General features: G+C 35.2%; 1 protein-coding gene and 1 long non-coding RNA gene across 11 annotated transcripts in view; one reads left to right on the top strand and one right to left on the bottom strand.

Annotated features, from left to right (window-relative positions):
• The window catches only part of LOC143035346 (inositol hexakisphosphate and diphosphoinositol-pentakisphosphate kinase 2-like), a 247704-nt gene that overhangs the window by 125689 nt on the left and 107424 nt on the right, over positions 1-14591 (bottom strand). For all 10 annotated transcript variants that reach the window (XM_076202325.1, XM_076202328.1, XM_076202329.1 and 7 more), the window contains one exon: positions 2163-2248. In XM_076202325.1, coding sequence (XP_076058440.1) covers positions 2163-2248 — 86 coding nt within the window. The remainder of the gene's footprint in view (positions 1-2162; positions 2249-14591) is intronic.
• Positions 1-14591, top strand: part of LOC143035347 (uncharacterized) — a 234328-nt gene that overhangs the window by 138268 nt on the left and 81469 nt on the right. The window lies entirely within an intron of this gene.

The following is a 14591-nucleotide window of genomic DNA, read 5'->3' as shown; positions in this document are numbered from 1 at the left end:
TATCTGGTTGAAGGGAAACTAAGAGTGTACGAAAAGTGGAAGAAAAGGAAGACAGGTAGATAAATGCTGAATGTAAACAAATTATATGTAAAGGATAAAGAAAGAGAATACCAAGATGAACTAAGAGAAGTGTGGAAGGTGGTGAGGGACAGGGGTGGAAATAGGAGTATAGGAATAGGTATGTTTGAAGAAGAAAGTGAAAGTGTGCAAATGTGGTATATGAGAAGAGGAAGATGGGAGAAAACAGCTGGAAAGGCAGCAAAGGATGGGACACAGAGGTGAAGGCAGTGGTGGAGAAGAAACGGGTTTATGATGTCTGGTTGCAAAGTAGAATTAAGTAAGCATATGAGATGTACAGAAAGACAGAAGCAAAAAACAAGGTGAGGGAGGTAAAGAGGAGAAATGTGATTAGGGTAGGATTTTAACAGAATTAAAAAAACTAAAAAATAAAAATAAGTTTGGTAGTGAAAAAAGTGAGGGGGTGAGTCAGGTAGAGAGGAAACAGTCAAGGGTGCAGGAAGACACATGTTAATGAAAGTGAGGACAGTAAGGGGAAAAAGAGTAGAATATTTCAAGAATTTGTTGAATGTAGAAAAGGTTAGGGAGTGTCTGTGGGTTTGACTGTTTATTCCATTCTCTTCCTGTGATAAAATTAAGTCAGCTGCAGAATAAAATCAACTAACACTTGGATCTGAACTCAATATACCACTCTATTGTGCTCTACAAAGTATCCCTACTTCCCAAATATCTTAAAGAATGTATATTTTATTATCAAGGTCATTTCCAAGGAAGGGAACAATAATAGATAACTGCTACAAGTAGTCCTGCAAGATAGACAGCAAAAGAAAATCAACTAGCTGGTGTCCATATTCAAAACCTGTCAACCCCTTCACCTCCACTTGGAAGTGCAGCTCTGTATTGGGCACTCAATCTTTGGATTAGGTCCAAGCTCTCTCCCTCTACCAATATGAACTGCATTTCCTCCATCTATAAGGAGAGCTGACATCCAGTGACTGCTCCCCTCCTCTACTTTCAAATGGAGACATGAAAACACTCCCACATAAACAAAACAGTTCAAAGTTTCTTCCCACAGAGATCTCTGGGAGGGCCTATGGACTGTTTCCAGTCACTGGGACTCTAGGTTTCCCATCAATGAACCTCAAGGCTACAATTAAAAATTTTCAGCTGTGTGCCAGCTGAAATTACAATTTCATTTTCTTAAATGCTGCATGCTCGTCTTTGTAAACCATCTCTCTTCCCTGACTAGTTACAACATTTAGATTAAGTTTCCTCTCCAAAATTAAGCTCATTCAGCAACAAACTATAGAGTAAGGAATTGTCTATGTGAAAATAAATCCCCTTCACAGGTTTTCCTGAGTGCAAGGGATAAGTATTCATAATAATTATAAAAACTGTTGCCTCAAGTTTCAATGACTGTAAACCTATAGCTCCACAGCAGCTGGCATTGGCTCTTAGGGTCTTCCATAGACCTCTTGGGGAAGATTCCTTTTTTTTTATACTGCTGGGAGAGGAGTGTATTAGGGATGGAATGGGTGGGAATGTTTTTTATGCTTTTTTTCTTTTTGGCTACCTCCCTTGTAAGGGGGGAAAAGCCTTTGGTATATGTATGTACATAATACTGCTGGACAAGAATGGGACTGTTTCAGTCACTAACTTATTGAGGAGAGCAGTAACCAGCTTCTTAATGAGAAGCTGGAGGTAATACAAAGTTGATAGAGATTTTCAGTCCAGTCTGGAGCTTTACCATCTATCATCAAAAAATTTAAATTTCAAAGGATAGGATTTCATAAAAGATTATAAATATAATAGCAATAGAAGATTTAGTTGGAGAGATCAAACAAACTAGGAGATTAATCAAATAAAAAAGAAATTGATAGCGACATATATTGACAGAAGCAACATTTTACTGATGGCAGTTACTAAAGGATCTTAAGAGCAGTATGTATGCAAGCAAAGAAAAGGATGAAACTTGATTTTGAACAATACCTGAAAGAAAAATGAAAACCAACAACCAATCACTTGCCAGTTTAGAGATGTGAAACAAGCATGTTTTAAACATAAGTAAATTAAGAAAATGTACAGTAGAAAACCCCTCAAGTAGATGACAACAAAGCCCACTTCAAAGAATATTAGAAACTAACCTTCTTCACTGCTAGACCTTCTCTTCCAGCCACGAGGTTGGTATTTCAGCTGTACTTTACGATTGATCCCCGAGAAATGGCCATACCTATACCAAGAGAGAGGATGAGGGATTAAACATTGTTTCTAAGCAATGCCCAAACATATTCGTATATATGAAAATTCCAAATAAACTTATCAATGAACTACAAAATTCTCACACTGTTGCACTATCTTATACCAGATATTAATCACAATATCATAAATAATTTTGCACATTATTACACATGACACAAAAAGGTATGACCATGTTTCCTGTGTTATAGAGGGAAAAAAAGAACAGCAATTCTTAGTAACAATAACACATGTAATGGAAAGACTTTTGTTCTTATAACAGTTTCCTGAACAATGAGATTAATTGCAGAGATCCAGCCACAAGCCCATATACAAATACTCAAACATTTGAAGCCTTTAAAGCTTAACTCTAAAGATACAGGAGAAAAACACTGTTATTTTTATGTATATCTTTATATGTATTTAGATATATTGCAAAGCTTTAGATAAGCAAGAAAGTAAAATTGAGGGTTGGTAAATTAAAATCTTGAGAAGGGTTACCCTTCATTGAGACAGGTTGGGTACAGGTATATTTCTACCATATTTGGTTGGCGAACATTGACAACCACAGATGAGACGGTTTGCTTAGACGGAGTCAGTATTGAAGCAGAGGGTTCTTACAAACAGGAGGAACTCCAACTGAATTGTAAACCTTGTTAATGCCAATGCCTGAGGCTGTGAAAATGGCCTTAGAGAGTTTAAAGGATAGAGTTATGTTTATGAGTTGCCTACTTATTTCAGACTGCTCAAAACAAAGTTGAACCTGGATATCTTTTCAATGGGGCTACAAAATCATCTCTATAATACTCTTGTGCAGTGTGTCACTATCTCCCCTCTCCTTTCTCTTCTATAATGAAATAAATACCATTTAAATGTGCAAATCACATTCTCCCCTCTCCTTTCTCTTCTATAATGAAATAAATACCATTTAAATGTGCAAATTTCATGTTGTCAAACATTATCCTATATACATTCTTTGAAGCAAGTACTTCATAAAACCAAACAGTAACTCTGACCATTGTTCACCTGCTATTTTTCTGAAAAATCTTTTCCTCTTTTTCATTATCCTTAAGTTTTCATTTCTTACAACCTTATATCTATTGTATGTCTGACTACTTATGTTTTTATCTCCACAACATTAACAAAAATTTCTTCCCTCATATCCCTGCATATCTAATTCACAAATATATATATATATATATATATATATACATATATATATACATATTTATATATACATATACATATATGTGTGTGTGTGTGTGTGTGTGTATTTACCTAGTTCTATGTGTGTGTGTATGTGCATTCACCAAGTTGTATTTACCTAGTTGTATTTTACAGGAAGAGAGCTATGGTCATAGTGACCCACTTTTGTATCTTTCTGCATCCAGTTTATTCTTAATATCTTGTTGTTTTAACACTCACTGTTTCCTCATTCAGTTTGTTCCAGATATCAGCCTCACATTACTAGGCAAGTCTCTGCTCCATACAGTGCCATGGGTACAATTACTCCTTAACAACATTCTTTTTTGCATTCATTTTTCATGGGACAATGGAAAAACAAGAGGACACGAAAAGAAATTAAAAAAATATAATTATAGAAGAGATCTGAAAAAAAAGCTTCCCACACAGAGTGATAGATACTTAGAACAAATTAGACAAAGAAACAGTGTGTGCAAACACTATTCAATATTTTAAGAAAAAACTTGATGCTGAGAGATACAAAGACAGGTCACCATGAGCATAGCTCCCTTCCTGTATAATACAACTAGGTAAACACATATTTCTTATAATACTTTCTATTCCATCTATACAACTACCCCAATTAACATCTGCTCCTCTTGGCCTCCTTCACATTGCACTTTGCTTTCACCTTAACTCTCTACCTCCCATACACTCTCTTTGCAACCATTCCTTATACACACATCCCTCATTTCTGCCACCATCACCTTCACCTCTTCGTTCCTCCAATCACTGCCCTTCTTGCCATTCTCATCCATCCTCATCCTACACACCATCTCTACACAAATTAGTAATTCCTCTCTGAAACAAATCTATTCTCCCTCTACTCCCAATTCTTTCTTTCATTGCACTCCATACCTCTCTCAGTTTCATCTGGTATTCTTCCTTTCCTTATCTCATTCAATTCATTCACATTCACCCTCACTCTCTCCTTCCTATTATTATATTAAAAATTTCCATGCTCTCATTATATGAACCATTTCTTGCACTCTTAAAGTTCCTAAGTGTGATTCAAAACATCTAAATATGCGATGTCAAAGCACTGAGCTTTCAAAAACATTTAAAATTTCTTATTTTGTTTTGCAACTTTTGCATTCCTGTATTCTATTTTCCCCTTTTCAGTGCTATTTTTTAGTATACAACAAAAGACTTATCATTTCTACTGATGACTTATAAGTTACACTTTTCAATTAACTTTCAAATTCCATGAATACTTGATCCAGCACTGACAGCCTCTCCTAAATCTTATTTTGATTGTATTTTTTACATGTCTGTGCAGCACACATCCTACAATCTGATTAAAAAAATGTACTACTCTAGCTGAATTGCTCCTTGTTCCTTCCCAAACTTCTCCAATCTGTGCTGTCACAGTTAAAATCACCAATACCGTATACAACTTGCTTTCCTTACAAATTTCTTTCAAGACTCTAATTCAACAAGGGTATCCACAAAGACTGTTTCTTAGTTTTCTTTAACTCCTTTACTTAAATTATGCAAGATTTTCTTGCACCAATTATATTCAGGTGAGGGGAACATCACTAGTTACAAATTTAAGACTATTAAGATAGTTCTTTTCTAGATTCTGTTTTGGTTAATGCCAGACAATTTCACTCACCAAACAGAATGTCTCCAAAGTGAAATGGTGTGCCCAAGCTTTTGAGGGGGGAAGTGTACACACTGTACTGATTATAATGGTTACTCATCTAATCATTACCATTTCATGCCTAATACTGTACTATCTTATTGGCAGTGCACATCTAAGCACTTTTCTCCATAATGAGTATATCTAAATTGCTGTATGTATTTACAGGAACATTCTAGTTACTTCTGTTGTTGATAAATTCTATATGTAAAATATTCTAATTGCATTCCCCCATTTTTTTTTTTTCTTTTTATATATAATAACTTACCATGTAAGATTTTTGTTGACATTCAAGCAAAGTGAGTGATTGGTGTCTTGAGCCATATAATTATGTCATACAGGCAAAATATTGAATATGTAGTTAAATTTTGAATAAATACTAAATGCAAGTTTTACCTTTTACCAAGTGTGAAACAGGAGTCTTAACTAACCATCATTGGCCGTGTATGAGGTACTGTAATAATTCATAGTATGAGTCATAGCATGCCTTCTTTTCCTTATATTCTCTTTAAGGGCAATGGAGAATTAAATAATTACAAACAATTACTATCTTTTTACACTAATGTCCTCAAGGTGTCAGATAACAATGAGAGTTACAATGTTATAAGTGTTCAACAAGGTGTTCCATCAGAAACTACTAAATAAAGTCAAAGCCCATGGTATAGAAGGAAAAGTGTTTGAATGCATTAGAGCATGGATCAGAGACAAAAAACAGTGAGTCACCATTAACGTTGTCAAATGCAAAAGGGGGAGTGTTCCTAGTGGAGTTCCCCAGGTCTCAGTCTTGGGGCCCTTATTGTTCATTATGTATATAAATGACTTGGACAATGGGATTATTAGTGATATCAGTAAGTATGCAAATGACACTAAAATAGGACACCAAATTAGGTCAGGAGAAGCCAGGATATTGCAGGATCTTAACATATTGTTCACATGTTCAGTGCAATGTGTTGAATGCAAGTTTAAACAAGCCAGGTGGTAATGGATATGTAACTACCTAGTGTAGACCTTATGGTTTCTTGCAGTCTCCTTCATTCTTATGTTCTTGTGTGTGAACAAAAAGGGTTGCCGTATGATGAAGTGGTGGAGACAAACCAGCTCTGACTGTTGCCTCACTGCATTACCTCTGACCCAAGTAGTATGATGTGAGAAAAAGACAACCTTTTGTCCCATGGGTGCTGAGATGGAAGGGATAATTATATGATTTATTAACCCATTGAAGCCAAGTGTCCTTTTATAAGATTTATATTTTTTAACTAACATTAGAATGGAGAAGCCTAGTCATCCAAACAGCTGATGTCAAAGAAAGGGTGTCCTCCCTTATTGATAATAATAACAGAATAACAATTGCTGCCTTTCGTCCTGGCATAGGTTCCTCACCCACCATTTCAGTGACTGAAAACCTGGATACCCACAGTGGCTGGCAACAGTCCTCAGGCCCTCCCACATAGCTTTCTAGGAAGAAACTTTACACTAATGTGTGTGTTGTAACAGTGTGAGGCAGTTTCTGTGTCACTAGCTCATGTGAGGAGAAGAAGGGGGCAATTGTCAGTTATCAGCTCTTTTGTGAAAAACATAGGTTGGGAATAAATGGAATACATGAATGAAACTGATGAGAGATTTTGAGCTCAGTCCTGAGACCAAATGCAAGGTCCTCATGGATCTCTAAATGGAGGCAAGAGTATTGATAAGGTTTGAAGATAGGCAGTAGAAAGAAGAATGTTTCTGACATCTATCTCACAGGCCCACTACTTTCAAGTACCTATTGTTGGTTCCATATAATATTGAAAAAAACTCTAATGACATACATAAGAAGGCCTTTATCTAATGGCCTTAGTTTTATTACATCATTAAAGAGTACATAATGCCCTAGTGTTAAGTACAGAAACATGAATGAGCAAGCAAGATTTATGAGGATTTCTTGAGGTGGTTTCAGTTTTCTTAGACAATGATATATGTGAAAATTATAAATAGTAGGAAATTACAATATGCCTATGTGACTGGGCATTGCACTGGGTACCGTTAGGCAGTTATTCCTATCAATGACCATGTACTGATGGTTTATTTGATGTTTGTTTCTTGCCTGTTTGTTTACATTGTCTTTTTCCAATTAACAATAAAGAAAGCCAAAAAACATCCTTGTGATTCCCAAGAGCAATCAATCCATTACCCCAGGTTTTGCTTGAGAAGACTCATGGTTCCAAGGTAATTGACAACAGCCACCATATTGGCCTATAAGTCACTCATGGAAGATATAATGTGTTGTCTAAGTATAGCTAAGGTGAAGCAGAGTATGAGGTGTTCAGTGTAATGGTTACATATAGGAGAGTTACTGTCCTGCCAGCAAGAGGCCACTCTACCATCTGGGAAAGGATGGAGACCTGATGGAGAACCCAGCTTCCTATTGCATTTAATGCAATCCCAATACAAGAGGTTACCACTACCTCACCTCCACAAGGTGCAGCCCCATGGGGTCAGTACCAAGTCTTTGGATTGTGTCCAAAAACCCAAAGAAAAACTGCACAGTGAATTAGACACCTGTTGTGATGGTGAGCAGAGTGATGATATAAATATAAGTACAGTATTATCAACCAAAATGGCTACTCCCTGATCAATACTTCCTGACCTTGGAACTGTATTTTTCTTGTTTTTTCACCCTTTTAGAACATAACAATGTTTGCCAATTTCCACTAATTTATTATCTCATCAAGACAGAATTTACTATAACTTTGTTTCATAAGTAAAATGTCTCACAGTAACTCATACAATAACCAGTAACAACCAAGATCCTGTTTCACATCTAAAAATTACATTTAGTGTTCAAGTAACAAGTGAATGTACTACTAAACCTCATTCACTACCTTCTTCTGTGATGTAGTTTAGCCAATACCTGATGACCTAAAGCAGCTGTTGACCAACTCTGCATCAATCTGAATAATCTAGCTTGTAAGCCAAAACAGAGCAAGAGAAGGTCAACAAAAATATACCACCAGTAATTTCTTGATTACTCCTGGTAAGTCTTGATGTTCCTTGAAATACTTACATGTATTAATAAATTTGGATTTCAGGCACACACATACTAAAACCAGAAAAAAGAAAAGGCAATTCATTGTTCTGTATGTCATCAAATATTATGAGTTTTTGTAACTAAGCAAATATTTTTTCCATAGAAAAATATTACTTATTTGTTGGATGCCTCATGCAATAGGTTTATTTTTCAACTTGCATGACCTAGGCTGTCTGTACTACCAACAGTGACAATCTTTCCATTACAGTAATAGTGGATTAGGTCCATGAGTCAGTGTTTGATATTGTAAAGGGCTCTGCTGAGATGGTTAAGGAATGAAAGGAGGCAGATTGGTATAAATAATGTAAGGCTTGAATGTGGGAAGAGGAGTGGCTGTGGAAGACCTGAAAGTCAAAGGATATTGCAAAGGAGAAATACAGAAAAAGACAAAAACAGAGGAATCAATGATTTTGGTACATGATGTAATGTGATTATATATATATTATATATATATATATAATTTTTTATCAACCACAATGCACTTTAATTCTAAGCCATCAACATCGGAAGAACTGTGGAAGCACATGCAGAAATTGAAACATGATATGCCCAAGGACTTGAACCTATGGCCAGCACGTGACCAGTGCTCGTAGTGACTTAGACCATTACACCATCAAGAGCAATGGTCTGTTCTAAGTCACTACAGCACTGGTCACATGCTGGCTGTAGGTTCGAGTCCTCGGGCATACCATGTTTCAATTTCTGCATGTTGCCTCCACAGTTCTTCCAATGTTGATGGCTTAGAATTAAAGTGCATTGTGATTGATAAAAATGTATGTCTAGTCAATGGGACCCATTCAGTGTTACACATATCTATATATATATACATATCTATATATATATATATATATATATATATATATATATATACATATATACAGTATATATATATATATATATATATATATATATATATATATATATATAATATATATATATATATATATATATATATATATATAAATATATATATATATATATATATAAACACAATTCCCTACATTAAAGGTTCATCAGAGGTAATGGCCAGGGTACTCCGGGACAAGAAGGTACAGGTAGTTAGTATACAATCCAGGCAAACCTCTGCATCACAACCAAATCCGAATCAAGGACACAAAAGTACCCAAAAAACAGGTGGGTGTGGTGTACCATCTTGGCTGCTTGGATTGTGATGCAGATTACATAAGAAAAACACAGAAGAAACTCGCTACCAAAGTAGAACAAAAATGGGCAGTTAGACACAAAGCACTTTACAGACACATCACCAAACACTAACACAGCATAGATTGGGAAAGAGCAAAATTCATGCACAAAAAAAAAAAAAAAAAAAAAAAAAAAAAAAAAAAAAACATAAATAAATAAATAAATAAATAATAATAAACCTAGAGGCTTGGGCAACAAAAGAGGACAGCATCAACAGGTGCAATGACCTGAACCTGATCTACCTAGGCACAAGTAATATGACATAGCAAAACTCAACATAGGGTATTATTAGTTTAATGAATTATATGTGTGAGTGTTTATGGAGTGTATGCTTGTGTGAATATAAGGTTGTGTTTGTGTGTGTTTATTTGACATGATTAACACAGTGTTGGTTATATATATCTGTACAGTATATTTAATTCTATTTAATTCTTCCAAACTAGGCACTAATTTATTACCCAAAATTAATTCCCACAAAGTAGTAAATGTTACTTTCTCATTAGATATATACACATATATTTGTAGGTGAAAACATGTGAATGAGTTGGTGAGAGTGGATTTAAGATTGTATATATATATTCTTTTTCTGCTTCTGACATAGCAAAACTCAACATAGGGTATTATTAGTTTAATGAATTTTATGTGTGAGTGTTTATGGAGTGTATGCTTGTGTGAATATAAGGTTATGTTTGTGTGTGTTTATTTGACATGATTAACAGTGTTGGTTATATATATCTGTACAGTATATTTAATTCTATTTAATTCTCCCAAACTAGGCACTAATTTATTACCCAAAATTAATTCCCACAAAGTAGTAAATGTTACTTTCTCATTAGATATATACACATATATTTGTAGGTGAATACATGTGAATGAGTTGGTGAGTGGATTTAAGATTGTACATGAGAACATATATATATATATATATATATATATATATATATATATATATATATATATATATTTTATTTTTCTGCTTCTGACCCAGGGCGGTGGGCAGGGTGCAGGGATGACCCGTCATCCAGGAGGTGCTCAGATAGGAGGGAGGGTGGGAGGGGTGTGGAGTGTATTCAGGGATGAAATGGGTGGGAGTGATTTTAAGCCTTTCCCTTTTTGGCTACCTCCCTTGTATGGGGGACAAAGCCTTGGTATATGTATGTATGTATTTGTATATATATATATATATACATATATATACATATATATATATATACATATATATATATATATATACATATATATATATATATACATGTATATGTATATATGTATATATACATATATATATATATATATATATACATATACAAATATATATATATATATATATATCCCCCACTAGAAATCCAAGATGTGTTTGAAACTTAGCAGATTGATAATTTCATTAAATCTTTAAGTTATAGAATATCAGTGCATGATTGATTTTCAACTATGAGTCTACAATTTAAGTACAACCTGGTACTATACTTCATAGTGAATTACATGGGTATTAAAATCACCATTTCACAGGTGAAAGAAAAACTTTTCCTTGGCTGCCACGATTAATCTGATGTACACATACATGAATTTGATTAAAGTCAAAATTTAATTCATGTAGATAATGTAAATATATACCTATGCAGCCAATTTGAGGTGTATATCTTAATATAACTTTACCACCTTAACCATATATATTTAATTTTTGCTCCCCCCTACAAAAATCCCTGCAGATGCCCCTATCCCTGCAAGATAATGGAGCCCCTTACCATGGTGACTTTATCCAGCTTGGTAAGGTTTTATGAATGGTGAAAAGTGCACGTAAAGTGTCAAGCATGTTGGAATGGATGTGTTAATGGTATCTGAAACCATTGTAATTACTTTGATCACATTGATTAGGTACTAGCACTCAAATACAACACTGGCATACTGCATCTTTGATGTCTGCTATTGGGGATATCATAGGGAAAGTCATGAATATGTAATTTGAACAACTACCAGGCACTTCCCAGTGGCTGAACTCAAGACTTCCAATTTTGGGGCAGGGGTTATGATTTTATCATTAAAGGAGAGACATATCACAGGGGAAGAAAAATAAAAACATATTGGAGGTAAGGTATGAAACTGAGTTAAGCTTTTTCTTTAGATTGCATGCAGGGCCGGTTCTAGCTATTTTGGCTCCCTAGGCGAGATCAGAATTTGACGCCCCTTCTTTCTGCTCCCTTCCCCCTCTTCCCAACATACATACATCATGCATGCATATATAATGTCACCTCATCACATAAAATGTTTAATCAATTAATTAATACACATTCATGATATTTTTCATCTCATGGGTGCCCCCTTCCAGAAAGGGGCACGCTGGGTGCCTATACTGTATGTGCTATGCCAAAAACCAGCTATGATTGCATGTTTTGGAAATATATGTACCATATGCCTTTTCCTCCTTATAAGAGGGGTGGCTGAATCAAACTACACACCCTTATCATAAACAAATAAAACCCATTCAATTACCCCTCCTATCCTCATTATATGCAATTAATAATGAGAAAGGAAATTTACAATTGCTGCAAATTCTACAGTTGCATAAATTGTGTCTAAGAAAAAAGTAAAGTCAGCTAAACAAGTTTCATATACTGGACACTAATGCACCATACAGTTGCTTGCATAATCTAATACTGTAGTTGGCTTTACTCAAAAAACATTTACATAAATATTATATTTCTGTGCTTTTTCTGAGCATGTCTTCCTAGCTATTGCAATTTCAAGTGCTTGTGTTGTGTACTTTCAAGATTATTTTGTGATAAATGTATGATATTAGCATAAATTTGTCATGGCTAGTAAGTGTATACCTGATAATATGTTATGTATGTACACCCATCCCTCAATCTAATGGGCAAAAAAGTGTCATTAGTTCATGAGTTCAATGTCATGAGTTCAATGAATATGATCAATTCAATATATTTACTATATACCATGACTATATAGTAGGGGGGACTAGAAATCTATTTTGTCGCTATATATTATCTGTTGCCTCCAAAATCTATTAAATTGGGGTCAATTAAATTGAGGGCTGAGTGTAAATGAATGGCAAAGCATAATATATTGCAATTCTACACACATGGACGTCTGCAGGGGGGGCAGGGGGGATATTTGTCCCCCCCCCTGGAATTTATGGGAAAAAAAAAATGCAAGGAAAATACAAAATGAATATAAAATTACATGGAAATGCAAAATTAATCAAATACCACATATATTTATCACCTGTTTATTACCATAATTATTCTATTACTCAGGTTTTTTTTATACCGTTAACCATATATGTATAATATCTTTAATTCTGCCCACAAAAATTCCTGCAGACACCCCTGCACACTTATGTAACAAAAACCTCTACATTTATATTAATTCTTATGTCTCTGAAAAACAATTTTAATTACACAACTTTTACAATACAAGAGCTCTCATGATGTAACCCTCACATTAAAAGAGAGGTAGTTGTACAGCAAGATGATTTTGGAAAAGGCAGTGGCTTTAATAGTTTTGGTTACCTTGATTGTCACTGACTAGAAACCCCAAGCCCTCAGGCCCTCCAACAGAATTCTCTGAGGAATGCTGGTTGGTAGTCTCTGTTATATTAGTGTGGAATGTTTGTCACCAGCATATGGCAGTGGGAAGCAGGGAGTAGTTGGTAGTTGCTAGATCTCCTTACATGAAAAGGTGGAGAAAATACGGTCAGAACTGACTGAGTCCCAGTCTCTCAGATCTACACCTTTAAACAGAGGTGAGGGTGTTGACTGGTTCTGAAAATTGGCAGAAGGGTAATGATTCTCTCTGTGTATATCTTGCAAGACCACCATTTCAAGGTACCAACTGTTGGTCCTGCTGGAGCAAATATATGACAGGTGCAGGAATGGAGTAAAAAATTTGTATGTAGTATTTATGGACTTAGAAAAGGCATATGGCTGTGTGGACAGAGGAGTGATGTGGAAAGTTCTGGAGATCTATCTAATAAAAGGAAAGTTGTTGTATATAATAAGGAGTACACACACAGATGGAGAGGTACATATAAACAAACAGAGAAAGGAGACAATGTGGTTGATGATGAAATTGGGAATGATACAAAGCTGTATGAAATCTGCGGATGTTCAACATTGTATGTATGGATGGATTGAAAAAGATACGAGAGTAATATTTGTGCTGATGAGGAGAAGTGCTATGGGGTCCAAATAATGTTGTGTTGCTGGAGTTTAGTAAAACTGAACTGCAAAACTTCTCAATAATACAATAAAAAAAAAAGTATATGAGGTAATGTAAACAGAAAAGAGAAAATAATTATTTTAAAATATAGTGGGGCTTCTGTATAAGAACATCTGTTCCAGATCCCTATCCATTAATCAACCCATTACTTTACAAGTAACTGTCAACCCATGGTTAGGTTTTTATGAAAAAACAAAATATATATATAAATAGACAAAATAGAATTATAATAATTTTGAGCATAAAACATAAGTCAGCATCTAATTTTCTTTCATAATAATGTTCATTCATCAATTTGTTTGCATAGCAAACTGTTTGTACATACAGACCCATTGTACTTAGGAAAAGATGTACTGGTGAGTGAGGGCAGGAAGAAAGGAGCATGGAATGCTCAAAGCAAGAAAAGTAAGAAGCAAAAAATGTAACTAAAACACTTAAGGAAGTTTGGGGGTAGGAAAACAAAGAATTAGTTAATGTACTTGCTACTATATAAAGGTGAATATGGATGTTGATAATATCAATGATGGTTGCCTCAAGTTTCATTGACTGAACACCTGCAACCCCACAGCAGCTGGCACCAGTCCTCAGGCCCTACCACAGATCTCTCTGTGAAGAAATGCTGGACTGTGTTGTACTAGTGGGGACCACTTTTATGTTACTGGCTGAAACTAGTAAGAAGAAGGGTGCAGTCACCAGTTGTAAGCTCTCCCTAGACAAGGTGGAAGAAATACAGCTGAAGATGATAGAAGTCTTGGGCTGCACCTCCAGCTGGAGGCGAGGGTTTTGACAGGTTTTAAAATTGGCAGCAAGGAGAGGATTCTCTATGCCATCCATCTTGCTGGACCACAATGAGTAGGTACCTGTCATTGGATCCACATGGATGTTATGAATTTTTATGTAAAAACATAGGTACCTGTCATTGGGTCCACATAGATCTTATGAATTTTT

This window comes from Oratosquilla oratoria, chromosome 18 (genome assembly GCF_046742065.1).
Source record: "Oratosquilla oratoria isolate Oo_2021 chromosome 18, ASM4674206v1, whole genome shotgun sequence".
Classification (NCBI taxonomy): domain Eukaryota; kingdom Metazoa; phylum Arthropoda; class Malacostraca; order Stomatopoda; family Squillidae; genus Oratosquilla; species Oratosquilla oratoria.
Note: the sequence above shows the minus strand (reverse complement) of the source record. Positions and strands in the feature narration are given on the sequence as shown.